The 17,071-nt window shown below is 42.8% G+C and overlaps 1 protein-coding gene across 27 annotated transcripts in view; it reads right to left on the reverse strand.

Annotated features, from left to right (window-relative positions):
• Positions 1-17,071, reverse strand: part of CACNA1C (calcium voltage-gated channel subunit alpha1 C) — a 434,777-nt gene that overhangs the window by 52,086 nt on the left and 365,620 nt on the right. For 17 of the 27 annotated variants that reach the window (XM_075427817.1, XM_075427815.1, XM_075427811.1 and 14 more), the window contains one exon: positions 3,791-3,874. The exons of 1 other annotated variant lie outside the window; for it this stretch is intronic. In XM_075427817.1, coding sequence (XP_075283932.1) covers positions 3,791-3,874 — 84 coding nt within the window. Of the gene's footprint in view, positions 1-3,790; positions 3,875-4,521; positions 4,606-17,071 lie in introns of all 27 variants that reach the window. 9 more of the 27 variants (XM_075427814.1, XM_075427807.1, XM_075427813.1 and 6 more) reach the window with 2 other exon arrangements.

Genomic DNA, 17,071 nt, shown 5'->3' on the forward strand with positions numbered 1-17,071 from the left:
CCCACCCATAAGCAGATCAAACTTTCACAGTGAGATAGCCACACTGGCTCAGAAAACATGTTCATAGACTCAGTTACATACACAAGAACCCATGTGTCTCCATCAACAGACATTCACAACAGAAATACAGCTGAAATACGTATGCTTGCACACATACTCTCTTTCCTCTGCACACAGATTCGTGGCTGTACACTCTCCCATGGATCTAGCCCACACACCGTTATCCAAACACATTCAAGTACACGTACTACAACCAATGGAGTGCATACACAAAGACCCACCCATGCACACTCACATATGTCTTAATGAAAGTTTTGGTCTGGTAAATTCCTTTTCAAGAAACAAAAATAATTGTCAAAAGGAAAAAACAGCATGGGGAACTGCACAAATAGATGCAAGCGCATACCTGCATGCACACTGTGGAGCCTGCCAGTCAAGGTTCCCACTGCAACTACAGCCACCACAGCTCAGAACCTGCTGGGTATGTGTCCCCTGAGTGCAAACGTCTGGTGAACCTCACAGAGATTTCAGGCTTACATGTCTATGGCCACATATCAAACTAACCTGTGCCAGGTGTCTCCATCTTCCCTTACTGACCACCATGACAACTGTCCCTTAGCTCCAAGAGCAGCATTTCCCAAGACCCTACCACAAACGTTCTTCAGCTTCTAAGGAGCTGGGCAGAAACATCTTACCTGCACCTGACCAGGCTAAACATCTCCAATTAGTGGAGTTTATTGGCATTTTAGGATTTAGTTTTTCTTTCTTTTTCAGACTCGAGGTCTCTCGGAACAAGACAAGACAGTGTACAGAAACACAAGGCAGGGTTTGCTCAAACCCACAAACAGCAAGAAAGCAACAAGCTCCTGAGGAGAAGGGGAGAAGTGTATCTGATAAACTGCCTCACACTGCTCAGGAAAGTGACAACTGTCCGTCCAGGATGGGCTGCTACTTCCAAAGGCCATCTGCTACAGATGTAACGCATCAAGTGCTGCTAGCAGGAAGGGAATCCGACAGGACAAACCAACATACAAAACATTCTCTTATTCAATAAGGGTTATCAGGGCAAAGGGATTTCAGAACATTTCAGAACAAACTCCATCCATAGTTGCTGCTCATTTATCAGTGCATCAAAAGATTGTGCAAGTTTTTAGTAACAAATGTTAGAAACTAGTAGCAAAGGACTTGCCTAGATAAAAAGAGAAGATTTAAACATGCCAGGTAACAAAAAGACGTGTGCAGAAATCTGTAAAAACTGTATAGAAGGAAAGGATTCTTTAGAGGAAACAGAGGGACCATCACAAAATAACCCTAACTAAAAGAGTCAAGGCCGCTCCTGCTGCCTCCTCAACTAAGACAGGCGGTGGCTGTTTAGACAGAGGCACAGCCTCATTTTTCGTAGACTTGTACAACCAAAAACTGGATTCTGGGCCTTGCTTGACATGAACTTGAATTTAGACAGGGAATGGAAAAGAGACACAGCCTTGTCAGTGGTAATTAAACACACCAGTATGGATGGCCCTGGAGACTAAAGATCTGAACACAGCACAGTTAGCAGCAGCACGACCTTCTCAACAACATGCTGAGAATGAACGCGATTTGTCTTGCTCACCTTTAGCATCCGGCAGCTGGGTGTCTAGACAAACCTAACGAACCTAGACACTCTCCAGTCACTGGATGGGCACCTCCAAAGAGCAATTCATTTCCTCTGTCATAGCCATACACAGGGAGGCATCAGTTGGCCTGGGGAGGTGGGCACTCCACTAACTCTAAGAGGAAGCCTGGGTGACTATCTGCCTTCCTCTCAGATGACCAAAGTTTAATGAGATGTATACCGAAATGTGTTAAGCCACAATGTAAAAAGTTATTTAATTTATAGGAAATTACTGTGAATTTCTTCAAGAGGATCCATTAGATCTTCCGCTCAGTACAGGGTCTCTGACTACGATAGACATCCATTTATTCATCAAAACACAAGGATTTCCCTCCTTTCTGCTTGGAAGATTTTTATATGGATTCAAATACATCAGTTAGGAAAGTCTTGTTCATGTTTAGCATAATTCATCTCCAGTTAACTGTACTTATTTTCTCAATTACCATGTACAGTTCTACCTCTATGGACGAGAATTGAACTTTTCCACAATCTGAAGGCTATTGCCAGGTTCCCCATTTATTTTCCTTAGGAGTGTGGCATAAAAAAGGCTTTTGTTTCATTCTTTAAAATAAACAACTTCAGCCTGCTGATCACTGTAACTTTCCTCTACAAAATCAGCCCAATCCTAATACCTCTCTAGTAGAAGGGTAACCAAAATTTTTTCCAACATACTGGGGGAAATGTTGCAAATGATTTTTTTGTGTCCAGAAAGTAGGACGTTTAAGAGATGCAAAATAAAATTTCATTTTCAGTTAGAAACTATTTTCCGTTCTCTCAAAAGACAAAGAAAATAGATTAATGTCAAATAAAATATTTCATTTATTCTAAATCAAAATATTACTAACTTGGATAAACGTCCCTCTTTCAGAATGAAAAAAAATAAAGTTGAACAGAAATTAAACTAGAACCACAATATGAAAACATTTTGTTTGGAAAGTTCAAAGTAAGGCATTTTGATTTTTTCAAAATATAGCCTACATTTTTCCCCAAACACAGCACTGAGTGAAAACTACACTGTCACTTTTCTGCTTGTGATGGATTGCCCCTACAGTGCACAATTCCAAGCTGCGATGTTTATTCAACAGCCACATCATTTTGCAAATTCATGATTGATTTGCTGTTCATTAACATATTTACAGCAATTTTCTTTCAATTTTTCTATTTCCCTGGCCTTACTAAGCTGGATTTTTTAGTGCAATTTTTGCCCATGCTCATAAACCCAGTGGGTCCTTTGCAGTCTTTCTTTTGCAACCTGTGTGCTTCCTGCCTATGTCTATTTATCCTGTAATTCTATATCCATCCACCTCCAAAAAAAGACAGAGGAAAAAGCTTGCCTCATGTGATTTATTCCTTGAACACCAGCTGCTGCTTTCAGTCTCCGGGGCTCATTCAATCCTTTCCCTGCCTGCCGAGATGGGCACCAGTGGGGCCAATCAGTGTCAATTGTGCTGGTGGAATTTGCGAGATGGAGCAAACCGGGTTGCAAACCCAGAAAATCAGGTTGAAACTCTTGCACTTTGGTTTTCTTTGGGCTTTCTGTTTTGTTTTTATTTTATCTACATTTTTCAAATTAGAAATTACACATTAGGAGCAGGATCTCTAAACAGAGACGATTTGGTCTTTATGTCTTTTGGGGGAAGCCTGGCTGAGGAGGCTCGGGAAGGATTCCTGGTCTGGTTCCTGCAGTTCCACCTCGAAAGAACTGACCATTAGATCTCTGTGGGGTGGAGAGTATTGAACTGCCATGGGAAGCAAAGCATAACATTGGGTAGACCAAAGTGCTGGCTTGGGACTGTTCTAGCAGCTTCCCATGGCACAAATAGCTTTTTCACTTACGCTCCACGTTTCCCATCACTTTTCCTGCTATACAGTTTAATTCATGCCAGGCGGATTACGAAGGGAAGAAAATGATGCAACAGTCAGAAAGTCCTTTAAGTCGTTCCAAAAATTACAACAGAATAAAAACAAAACAAAACAAACAAACAAAAAAAAAAGAAAGAACTTCAAAACTAAAAAAAAAAGCTCTGAAACAAACTCAAAAGAAAGGAGGAAGGGGGAGTGGAAAAAAAAAAGAACCCGGGAAAGACAAATGAATGTTAGAGCAGGCACGATCATGGACAGACGCCAGCTACTTACGTTCACCTCGGTGATTGCTATATCAACAATGCTACCCACAACAATCAAGGCGTCAAATGTATTCCATGCATCACAGAAATAGTGCTGCATGTGGCAGAGAAGCCAAGGAAAGAGAGAGAGAGAGAGAGAGAGAGAAAGAAAGGGAGAGAAAGAATGAGAGAGAGAGAGAGAGAGAGACAGAGAGGAGGGAAAGAGAGAGGGAAAGGGAGAAAAGAGGGGAAAAAAAGTAAAAAGTAAAATAAAATAAAATAAAATAGAAAATAAAACAAAACAAAGCATGAAAGAGGGAGAGAAGAGGAAAAAAATAAGAAAAGAAAGAGGTTACGTGGGCATATTAAATAGTCTCTTACCACTCTACAGTATTGGTTGCTCAAACCTCTGTAACGTTTCACATGATGGAGGATATCAACAACAGCCTGGTTAGTCAGAAAGTTACACTCAAGCATGTCTACCTTTTGGAGGGAAAAAAAGCACACACACCCCAAACTCTGTGCGCTTTCACCAGTCACAGCCTTGGGGCGAGCTATGACAAGTGAAAAAGAAGGAGGCATTTCCCCCCCTCTTTTTTTTTTTCCCTGGGAGAAGGAGAAGGACGACGGCAAGTTCAATAAAAGCATGACTAGAGGGAAAAAAATCAGAAAAAAAAAAAGAGAAAGAAAGAGAGAAAGAGAGAAGGAACAGCAGAGGAGGAGGAGGTGGTGGTATCCTGGGGAGGGTAGAGTAATACTCACATTAGTTTCACTGAGAATGACGTCTATAATGCTGCCAATTACGATGAGGAAGTCAAAAACATTCCAAGGATCACTAAAGTAACCCTACATAAGGAAGGGGCAGGCAGGATGGGGATTAAAAAGGAATGTTAGACAGACAAAAACAGTTCAAAATTACCATTAGAATTACTGCCCTGATACCTCAAGAGGTTTTCCTCTTAAGTCTACTTGTTGCATCTCAAGCTGTAATCCAGGCCTGGGATCCTTGACTTGTGTGAGCAGCCCCTATCCAGCTAATGCAATCCCAGGGCAGCCACCCCTGCCCCCCGGCTCTGGGACGGGGGGGCGAAGGGAAGCCACATAGATCACCGAGCATGGCTGCTCACAGGAGCAGGCCTTGCAGGACCAGCTTCTCCAGACATCTCCAATTCCTAGCAACATGGCACCCTTCCCAATTTGGCTTAGATTTGGCTGGAGAAAGAGTACAGGAGTGGTGTCACAGGGTTCTCTCAAAAAATGGCTCACTGGCTGCCAGCGTGAATACCGATCCACCAGTCCATGTTCGAGACGTAATGCTCTGTGCTAGTGCTGGGAACTGCTGGCTGCCATGTCACAGCGGAGCAATGGTCAGAGTTCAGCTGGGCATGTGCTATTTAAGTTGCACTGGTTGTCACCTTTATCTTAACCCATACTGCTAGGCTAATGACCTTTACAATGAGTATTACAACGGTCATTAGCCAAACAGTTTCTACTACTAAAGCTGTAGCTCCTGTCTTAAAACTAAAAAGCAGGACTGGTATTTTTATTGCTCTGAAAGCGCGTCTGGCACTGCAAAATGAAGGCGTGAACATGGCATGTGCTGGCGCATCCCACAGGAAGGGGTAAGAATAAGAGCAGAGCTGACTTTAGCACGTGCTCAGAGTAAGACCTGTTGCTCACTCATGCTAAAGATAGTGCCACAGCATCACTGCAACATCAGGTCTCTAGGACACGCTATGGCAGATCCACTAGCGTGTGCTAAACTCATACCTTCACTTTGCTGTGCAGAATTACTTCAGGGGCTATCTCAGACATCTAATTGTCCCAAGCAGGGCTCAGGAGATGCTAATCAGCACTGCTTGCTGTCCCCACCTTGCATGATTTTCTCCTGGATGGACCACAAGGACACAGGACCCTTTTGAAAAACGTCCTCTTCAGCCCAGGAGGTGAGCTTCTATATGTAAACTTCCAGTTCAAGCCAAAGCCACGAGCAAAGAAAACTTATCTTGGCTCACTGAACACCTGTGCCAACCTCTTCCCCTTGTGCTGCAGCCCTAAAAGGAGGCAGACGTACAAAATCCTCCATACTCCTATTACGTGTTTGGCTTTGTGAGCACGCGCTAATCTGACCTCCCTGCTTCCCAGCTGCAGCATGCCTCCAGTGAGACTGAACCCAAGCTGCACTGCGACTGCTATTCTTAGCCAGAGAGTCAGGTCATGGGTAAAGTGTGAGCCTGTGTTCCCAGGCAGCGTGGCAGATAGCAAAAAGGAGAAAAGAAAAAAAAAAATTAGAAATCCCAAGCACTGGCACTGCACAAGCCAGGCTTGGGAACCTGAAATTGCTGTGGGTTCAACCATCACATGGAGCAGGCATTGGCAAAAAGTGTCTTTCTAAATGCTGAAATGCTGCCTCCAGGATGGGTTGAGACTCACAGTTACAAACTGCATTATGTGTAGGGCAGGGGGAAAAGAAAAGATGAAGCAGAGAAAGCCACTGCCCAGCTAGTTCCACACCAGTGAAGGGAGCTGGTAGAGCAGACTCTGAAATCTTCTCCTCAAAACCAGAAAAAAAACCCCCTTTATTCTGCAGCCTGAAATAGGCAACTCTTAGCAGATCTACACTGGGAGGAGTAATCATCCCATGGCTACACATACTATGTAATTAGCTACAATAGGGAGGAAGGAAACAGGAGCAAAAGGAAATTCAGAGAATATTATTACTCAGTGTCCAGCCTAGAAAATACACAACAAATATTAGAATGAATTCAGTGGTGATGTCCAGCATCGTTAGCAACCAGATGGACCTGGAATAAAACTGTAATTAGACTTCACCAAGAGGAAGGGGAGGGAGAGAACAGCAGATTAAACTGTAGAGGCAAACGCATTTTGAATAAGTAAAGGACAGACACAGATCATACAGAGTTGCAAAGAGTGCCTTTGCAGCCTGGTGCGACCTTGGCAGAGACTACACTTGCAGGATCAAAGAGAACGGAGTAGAAGACAACAGACCCAATCCTCCTGCCCCTGTTCATGTGCGCAGTCCTGCTGAAGGCAACAGAACTGCTCACACGCCAAATCAATACATGCCTTCAATGGCATGGCTATCTTCCATTTCCTTCTCAAATTGCAGTTTAGGAACTATCAAGGATTTCAGCAGGAACCCAAAGAACTCCAAAAAAAGAAGTTGCTTCTGGGCAGCTGCAAGGGTAAAGATCCAACAATGTTGCTCAGATTTTGCCCATAAAAATGGTGACTATCTTTTTTTAAAATCTGTGGTGATGTATAGGTGGTTACGTTTACTATGGTAGGCATCATACTGCAAGGAATGTTTTAGATGTAACCAAATTCACAATTTCTTTTTACTGAGCAACTCCAGACATAGAGCCCAATAGCTATTGCTGGTGGTAAAGCATCATTTACTGTTGGTACAAAACCCAGGTGACAAGCAGCATCGAATCCTGTCCTCAGACAACCACTGAAGCCAGTGAATTGAATTTTGCTCCCCATTGCAGTAACGTCACCTCACTGGAAGCAGTAACACTGCACTGACACAGTCAGCACATCTCAGGAGAGACTCAGGCCTGGGAAGAAAAGGTCACTTTTTCATTGCTATCACAAATAGGTGCTTTAGACCTTTGTGACACCAGAGCATATCTGGAGTCACTCTGCTAACTTCTGCGGAGTTGCTCCAGATTTACACTGTGAGCTCTTTCTCCTGGAATGCGCTGCTGAGTCTCATCAGCCAGCTCATTGCTTGGAAGCCACAGGCTGGTCTGCTCTGGGGTCACAGAAAGAGCATTACCGTGGTCTGCTATTGTGTGGCTGTAAGGCAGACTCAGAGAGCTCTTCTATTCCTCCTCTACCTCTTAGATGAGTGATAGAGAGAAACCATAGATATGAATGCAGTTTTACTCAACCCCACATCCAATATGCCAGTGTTGAATTCAGGAAACACACGAATTTAAAAACCTTCCTTTCCTCCTCACCTGCTCCCTCTGTGTTTCAAACAGAAGGGTGAAAAATAGAAAGAGACTATTCACAGTAAGAGAGCTCAAAGAAAACAGAGACCATAGACGCTTCATTTGTGTGCAGGGTAATGGAATGCTTCCTTTAAAAGCCGCTCTCTTGGAGACATTTACCTATGAACGGCCATGAGGTTAGTTAGCTTTAAATCAGACCTCATAATCTTGTCAGGAGTCATGAGTACACATCGAGACTGAACTACACCCCTTGGGGACTTGTCTCTTGTGACCTCAAAGTACCTCTTCAAGCCATATTTCTCACTGGAGTATACCAGGGGGGCTAATGAAAGACAAGCTGAATGAAGGACAAGCTTTCACTCTAATAAAGAGGTTGTATTCCCAAAATATTTTTCCCACCAGAAAGTTCTGTATACTTTTCCCAAGGGGGTGGAGGTCTGACTGGAAATGAATTGATGGCACTGTTTGTTTTTGCAGTACAGGAATTTAGAGCGTAATACCATATTTTACCCTTAAAGGGAGATGCTTGACCCTGCTTTAGCTGTACAATTACACGTCACACAATGGCAGCCTCAGCGGCTTACTGGGGAATGGTTGTCACCCTCTCTTGTGGGATGTCTTTGGAGATCCATGAAGCTTTCAGGGAGAAAGGAGGACAGAAAGAGACCAGGAGGATTGGACTGAATATTCAGGAAGCATCAAACAGCCCCACCATTAGAGCACATTTTTTCCCCATTTTTTTTTTCCCCAAAGGTAGCAAAGGATAGCGTATCATTACATGATCAATAAGTTAATGAAAGGCTGAGCATAAATATGCAGTAGCTGACTGGAATGGAATCTCATTTGTGTGAGGGGAGCAGACATTGTAGCTTTTCAGAATGAGCATGCCAATCATTTTTAGGTTTCCCAGTTGCTAAGGTTAGCTATCAAAGAAGCTGGGGTTTGTTTTGATACTTATGGAGCCATTGAAATCTCTGGAGACCATTTCTTTTACTTTTTGCGAATATGAGATCTTAAATGCAGTATCTAAGAAGCCTCATTAACAGCAGGGAAAATAGTTCACTGGAGTCTATCTGCAGGTCTGAGCTCAAAGGCACCTGGGGCCCATAATAAGAACGTGTGGTGGCCGCAGAGTTAGGCATCTACACTGAAGTACAGAAATCCTCAGGGGAAGGGTGCTGTTGAGTCATGGTGCCAGCTGGGTCTTGAGCATCCAGCCCTGTGGGAGCTGCCGGGTCACTTGTGTGTTAATTGATGTACTGTTATTTATCTGCTTAGTTCCAGGTTTTCATCTCCATCTCTTATGAGGTGGGTGGCAAAAATTAAAAAACCTCTCTCAGAGAAAAGCCTCTAAAGATGAAAAGCACAGCAAAGGTCAAGGCTATTCACTGGGTGGGATCTGAATGTAGGTCAGATGGTCCCCAGTGGAAGAAGATGCTGCAGTGCCATAGGAAAAAAGGGAAAGACGTGCATGCATGCATGTGTGTATGTATAAATACAGAAATGAAGCATCGAGGAGGAGAAACTAAGATGTATAGATAACTACACAGCTGAAAAGGAAAACAAACTACAGGACAACCTTGCTGCCACTTACCTGAAATAAACCCGCATGTTGAAACAACAAAAAAGAAGCATAAATTTTGATCAGCTGGAAAGAGTATGTAGGAAGGAGAGAAAGGGGCTGATACCCTGATATTCAGTGTGATTTCTTAGGAAAAATTTCCTGCTGATTGTAAAGAGCACCAAAGATGACTTCGCTGGGGATTTGCAAAATGAGATGAACTGCTAGTCTGGTTGATGGTGGTTTAGTATGTGAATTCATTTCTGAAAATGCTGCAGGCTATTTGGAGCTGCGAGAGTCAGTTCTCAGACTTCAATAAAAGACTATTTCCCTGAAAGTGTTTTTGCAAAAGGAACAGTTTCACTGGAAAACAGTATTGAATCAAATGACACTGACACAGCACCATGACTCTTGGCATACCTTCTGACAGCAGATTTGAGTGATTCGCCTGCATCCTGAACAACCTTACAAAGCTACAACAGGCCCTGACACCAAACAGAGATTTGTGTCAGATGCAAATTCTGTTATGCCAAGACATCATTTAGCCATAACAGCAATCAGGGAAATTAGCAGAACCTAAGAGGGAAGGAATAAAGCGGAGGATGCAGCTGCTTGGAGCTCCTGACAGGCTGCAGGAAAACAGCATCCCTTTGCATACTACCTATCAGTTCTCATGCATAGATGGATTAATTCTGAGACACAGACTCCCTGCAGTTCACCTACCAGTCAGTGCAATGAATCACTGCTGCAGGGAATTGCACAAAGTCCCCCTGCACTCTGTCAAATCTTTCTGCAGACAGGGAGCAAGGAGAGGAGCTTTTCAGCTCCCCAGACTGCTCCAAAGGTCTAGTCATTTCTGAAGAAGCCTCCTGCCTCTCTCTGCTTATTCTATAAGAAAACAAGACCAACTTGTAGACCAAGATAGGTGCTTAATAACTTAGATATTTTCCTTTATCCTCTCTGACTCTGTTTCATGCTCTCTCTCACAATGAGGTCATAGGTGAAAGCAGACAAGTGTCCCTTGGGATCTGAGGGCCTGTCTAGACATACTGGACACTCTGCTTAACAGAAACAAAGGAGCTGGAGCACGTGAATGGCTCTGTGACCTGGAAAAAGTCCCCAGATGTTTATTTCTGGGTCACCACTATAAATCTGGGGTAGCTTTTTACTGGTTAAAAGTGACCACCTTCTGCTTATTTGAGAGCCTGTAGGTCCTAAAGTGAAATATGGTTCTCACCTGTGCTTCTGATGGACAAGTATCCATCAGAGGAAGAAAAGAAAAAAAACCCACTGCCTGAATCAAGCTCCCCAAGCCATCATTTGACAAACTTCAACATTTGTGGAGGCTGGAACTGTATAACCTCTTGTGTCACAACAGTCCTTTTTTATGCTCCCCACACCTACTGATAATTGACAACACTGTGGAAATATGCCTAGAAAAGTCTTTATCATACCTGTCCTGTGAACTGGGAATTCCCATTTCCAGATCTTGCAACCCATTTCATTCCACTAGAATCGTGTTTTCTAGATGGTCCCATGAGCCCCTCCATTGCAGTTCAGTTATCTTACATCTCTCCATATTTCATTTACTATACAGTAGCCAGTAGTACAAAAGCACTCAGCCACATGGAAGGCTTGAAGTGCAACGTTATGGTCCCAGGTCCTTGAAAGACTGCGAAAGAAGCATGGCAAAGGTAATATGGAAGTATTTATTGTGGAAGCATCTCTTTGAGGTGGCAGAGATTGTATTTCAAGGCAACAGGCTGACAAAGCCTGAAGAAATGATAACTCTAAAATGTGCTGAAACTGGATGATTCAACCAGTTGACCCTGATGTCATTTTTGGCCTGGATTGCTCTTAGCTGCCTTTGAAGGAAGGGTGAATGATGCCTCAGAACAGTAATGCCCAAGGCCTCCTTACGATAAAAGCATGAAAATGGAAGCAAAGAAACAGAAAGCTCTCTCATAAATTCTGCTGTCCACCTAGGAAAATAAGATAAATATTTTTGACTTTCCTACAGTTATGTTGTGGCACAGTGATACCCTGTGAGGAGCTGGGCCCTCTTCCTCATGAACAGCAACTACACTGCAATCATTTAACAATTACTGCCCTGCAGTCACAAACCAGACTTGTTCTCAGCAAAGACAAACAAAATCAACACCAATCTTACCGGAAAGACTGAAAAGTGAATGTGATCACTTGCTACGTCTGAGCAGATCATTTATCACAAAATGCATTCCGTGAGAATTTTGCTGTCAAATTCCATTAGAAAGAAGCTGTAAATGCTCAAAGACTTTGCAAGGTCTAGAAAAAGCAGGTCTTGATGAGAGCCAACAAATAACTCTTGAAGGAAACAAACCAAACCAGCAACGTGAAAAAAGCAAAAGGATGGGCTTTGCTGTTTAAGACAGTCTAACTGCTAAAGTCGGACTGCCATCCCAGCCCAGGGAAGAATGACTCAAAAGAAGTAAAACTCAACCTCGTAAGAACAGAAGTGACACATCTTTCGGAGTGAAGAGCCACTTACTGTGTGGGAAGATGAGACAGAGGCAAGTAATGGATGAAGAAACATTCTGAGTACTGGGCTGGGCTTGGAATAGCTTCTCTGTCTCCACATGCACCCTGGCAAAAGGCTATGGACTGCTCTGACACGGTTGCTGCATGGATAGTGGAAACTCACTGGAAGAAAGGCAGAATCTTCTAGTAACAGGGTGGTAGGTATGAGCAATGGGGTTTTGATTAGTTTCTTTTTTTCGTCAGTTATCTCCATTTTCAGAAAAGGCTTGATTTTATATGGATTACAGTAGTTAATAAAATAATGCTTACTTTCATGTAATTCATCAATCATAACTTTCCAAAAGAGGACAGCTACTCTTATTTTATACTTGGGGAATTAGAAATGTAGAAGGTTTCCAAGGTCCTACAAAAGCCGAATGCATGATAGAGAAGAGAAATCAGCTCTCTTAGACCTCAGCCAGGTGACAATTTGGCAGTGGATATGTCATTTCCTAACACGATAAGCAGTTCTTAACAGGGCCTGTATCACAGTTTGTTATCCAGTATCACTCTTACATAAAGTGAAGATTCACATCTGTGAGAACTTTTGACCCTTTAAAACAACCTCACAAGAAGTGACAAAGGGTTGCGATTTTTCTTTTGAGAGTGAGAGCAAGTCACTTTTCCCTGGAACTGTTCCCTTTACGCGCTGCTGCTGTCCACGCTGTTGTGAATGAGACCCCAGTTCACCATCCCACCAGGCTTTTAACACTGTGTGAATAATTTTCTGTATTAAATAAGTGTAACAGCTAATACAGTACTTCCCACACCGTTGCATTGTACAGTCATATAATTATTTTTGATCATTTCTAATGACATTAAAACCCCCAAGTGCCAGACTGAAAATAATCTGTCACAATGTTGCAGCAATATGCAAATTCTCTGGGTATGTTTGCTGTGAAGGAAATGGTCCTCTCTCACTGAAGCTCTTACACAGCTTCTTTAACAGTTTTTTCTGCCTACTGAATTTTCCACTGATCCTTCAGCAAGCTGGAGGATTGCATAGCTCTGGCTGATCAGGGTTAGAAATTTCACACACTCTGTACAGTAATTACAGGATCTATTTGCATGCAGAAAATTGCTGGCCTTGTCCTCCTAAAAGGAGAACATCCTGTATTTAAGCAACAAATGTAACATGGGAAGCAGCAGATCAAACGGCCTTTTTGTCCCTCACCATTTGCTTCCACCACAACATGAAAGGACAAGTTTTTCTGCATGAAGAGGGATGTTTGTTCTGTATACTCCTTTCTTGGCCTCTTCTTTGGGGGCACCAACAAAGAAACCAATTAGGATCAACTCTGCTGATGCCCTTCTGCAACATACATCTTCCACGAGGAAATGGGAAAGGGACCAGTATATTTCATATAGGATATCAACAAGCGTTCAGAAGGAAAGCTTTGATGCTGTCTGACCCAGATTCAACTAGAGGCATGAGCTAGGATTTACCGCGAAATTCCATTTCTCATCATCTGTCTAGTTTCCTCTGCTACGTTCACCTACCAAATGTTTTTCACACTGCATGACTTGTTTAGGTGGAGTCACGCCTATGCCATCTCAGAATACAAGCGTATACACAATAGAAAAACTTCCGTCTGGCAGCACTTCCTTCTCCTTCAGAGCGTCAGGAACGGCCAGACTTCCCCGCCCACAGACACTCAGGAGCTGGTGATGAACTCCGTGAAATCTAGAAGTATCAAAGAGGATTCCCTGTACTTTCACATGACAGAGAAGGCGGTTGGTTGCTTGCTGACTCCTCATTTGTGGAAACTGTTGCTAAATCAACCTCATCCCTAAAGTTCTACTGCAAATTTTCTTTTTCTGTACCAACTGGAGGATTTGTTGTTTGGGACTCTACAGTTACATCAGGTATACTGTTAACTCGATGCGCCAGCACTCTGAAACACCAGGATGTGGTTCTTTCTTTCAGCGTCACTTTCTTCTAATATGTTGGCAGCACAGACTCCTGAGTAGTTTTGATTTAAGGCCTGGAATAACAAAAGCCGTTGCTTTGGCCCTTGGCTGGTGGGATGCCTTTCCATGTTCTGCGAGAAAGTCTCAGTGCCGAGCTGCTGTGGGAGTGTTGTGGTACAGACTGTGCTGCAAGAGGCCCAGGTACTTTCTTAGCCTCTCTTTTCACTTCTTTCTCCCAGACGTACGGGCAGATAGAAATTCTGTCAGGCAAGCAGCATCCAGGGGCAAGCCTACTCGATGACTCTTTGTTCCAACCCACTGATGGGTATAAAGGACTAGGATAACCTGATCATCCATGTACAGAATGACTATACCAAGTTATTTCTTCACATGAAAGTCACCTAAACATGCTGCTGTGACATACAGTACTTATAGTATTTACTTTTGCAGAAAGGGCTTAGAAAAACGGTTCAATTCTTCCTCCCAGACCTGTGGACGTGAAATACCACATGGTCAAATCTCCACATGACACGTATGCTACGCAAAATGCATGAAACTCCTGACAAGACAGAAAAGAGAAAGCAGAGGAATGGTTAATGAAGCATGTTTTCCCTTTTCTAGTGTACTTCCAAAACACTTGAACCTGATTCAGCGGTTCCTTGAGAGCCTTGGACTGACTGCACACATACAGTGCAGTGCCTAGTCGTGCACTACAGAGATACCAGGGATTTCTGCTCATATGGCTGCTGGGCTTGTTGGAGCAGCTGAGATTAATTCCAGCCGGGCTACTGGTTGTACAGAAGATGCAGAGGAATATACAATAAGTTCAAACTTCACCCAGAAAAAAATGGGAGGTAAAAAAGGAAAGCATTTCTGGGGTAACATGCTGATGCATTTTGCAACGAGGCTGAGATTAATCCACAGAAGTAGAGAAATACATTGCACCCAAAATTTATTGCAAAGTATTCTGATGAGACATTAGACAGGGAGGCTCTGTGGCTGAGGTACCGATGTGTTTGAACATGGAGACCTGGGATATCTGCCAGGGAGTTTCAAAAAATTGTAGAAGCACAAAAAGATGTTCATTAGTTTAAAAGCTATGGGTTTAATTCAGTTTTTAATTTTCTAAAAGTCCCTTTCTGTGTTTACTTTTCCTTTCAGCCCTGTTGCTGTTTTTCTTTTCCTTGCATCACTTTTTGTCCATTTTCTTTCTCCATTTTATTAATACTTTCCTCTTTCGGGTCTTCGGTTTACTTTTTCTCTTTCTGCCTTTAAGGATATTCTGTCCATTCGCATTCTCCATTACCTGTGTGTGGCTCTTCCTCCTCTCTAGGTTTGGTTTCTCTCTTTTTTCCTCCCAAACATGGTCCCTTCCTGTTTGTTTGGTTCTCTCACGATCTTCAGTTCACACAATCCCTTACCTGACTATTTCTAGTTCTCTCCATGCTCACTATTTCTTACTCAACATCAAGCAGAGTTCACTCTTCTTTTTTTGTTGACTGAGGCATATTTTTCCCCACCCGCAGATCCTGAAACATATTAGCTTTCTCACCCCTTCTTTTGCCTTTTAAAACACTTGTTCCAACCAAAGGCGGGGTGGTGGCTGGAGACTGCCCTTCTTATTGCACTGGGTAGATGACTCAGCAAGTGCTCCATATCTAGATGCTGTCCCTCCAAAACAGAAAGAGTAATACTGAAACTGAGGAGATAAAACAATTAGAACACTACTTTGGTTAAGAACCTGCTGAAACCAGCAGAGAAAATCTGCGAAGTAAGAGCCATTTGACAACCAGAATTGTGTGGCCGAACTCCATGAGAGGGAGGCAGCTGTCCGCACCATGGGCTCATGTACACATTTACACAACCTAACTACTAATTTATACCACCATACTTCATCCCAGACCATGTGATTTTTAACTAAATACGATTCCTATATCTGCTGGATAGACCTGAAGTGTTTTTTGGCATTGGGCAAAAGACCACTCAATCCTAACCAGTTTTCTTGATATTTTTGTACCAGTGCAAAATGTCTTTACTGTGATTTCTCTGTATAAGATGGAGAAATAAAACACTGTGATGAATGATGCCTGGGCAGCATCCTAAGTTACCTGGGTATTTCTGAAGGTATGAGAATGAAGAACCACCAAAAGAATTAGATTTCCAAAATGAACCAACCTTGTTTCTGTAGTGCAAGAAGATAGATTGGATACAAATTTAATTTGTTTGTGAAAATCCTGAAGCATCTGTCCTGACCAAGGAATGACAGATTATGGTTATGTTTAGAAAGAAGAATGCAAGTAGTATGAAGCAGCCAGTGTGACTTCAGGAGAGACTGCTCAAAGATCTGTTTATAGGCATACATGTACTAGAAACAGAGCAGTAAAAAGGGAACAAAACCAAATGAGTCATTTTGCATGTTTAAGAAGATACATCAGTGCATCAAATGCATGGTAAATGCTGGCTGAGAGGAGCTTAAAGAGGAATTTTTCTTAATGGGCAAATACATCAGGGGAGAAAGAAACACTAAAGACACGTAGATCCATCAGTAAATGTAGACTAAGAAATAACGATGGGTGACACTCATGACTTCCACTACTCAGAGGGTCATAGCACTTCCTGGGATCACATGGGACTATACATCTTGTACTGAATGTGAAACTTGTCTGAAACAGCGTACAGAAGTCTGAACTCTGCTGCATGAAAATGACATTAAAGAATGGCAAGAATTCAGAATAAAGCAGCAGTGATAAATGAGGGACTGAACTAACTGAGGCAGGACAGATGGCGTTGTTCAAGGCTGCTTTGCAAGGAACATCCATAAACACCCAGGGAGGAAAGGTGCTGACAGCGTCTGGTAAATGGAATAGACTTGTTATCTGTAGTCTCTCTGATAGTCATAATTCCACACAGGAAATCCCCAAGATTCCCCTTCCACTTGCAGATCTGAATTTGAAAAAATATACGAACATGTGCTTTACTTTATGCATGGCAGTCATTACACTGCTATGTCTTGCCTATTTTGAGATGACAGGGACAGCAGTAGAAAATTCATAGCTCTTGGACTACTAGCCCTGCCCTAGCTAATAACAGGATAGATGAAACGTTCCCTGAAAGAAAAAGTAGATGTGATTCATCAGTAAAATAGCCCATTCCAGGCAGCTGGAAAAATCTGAAATTCCTGCAGGAATATCCATCCCCATATTAGCACATATGTTGACCGACGGCGCAGCTTCATATGAACGGGAATTTTAAGTTGCTGTTTTTGAGCTGAAAAGATAAACCCTAGGCAGGTTTTGTAAAGCAG

The sequence above is a fragment of the Opisthocomus hoazin genome, chromosome 8 (assembly GCF_030867145.1).
Source record: "Opisthocomus hoazin isolate bOpiHoa1 chromosome 8, bOpiHoa1.hap1, whole genome shotgun sequence".
In the NCBI taxonomy this organism is placed as follows: Eukaryota; Metazoa; Chordata; class Aves; order Opisthocomiformes; family Opisthocomidae; genus Opisthocomus; species Opisthocomus hoazin.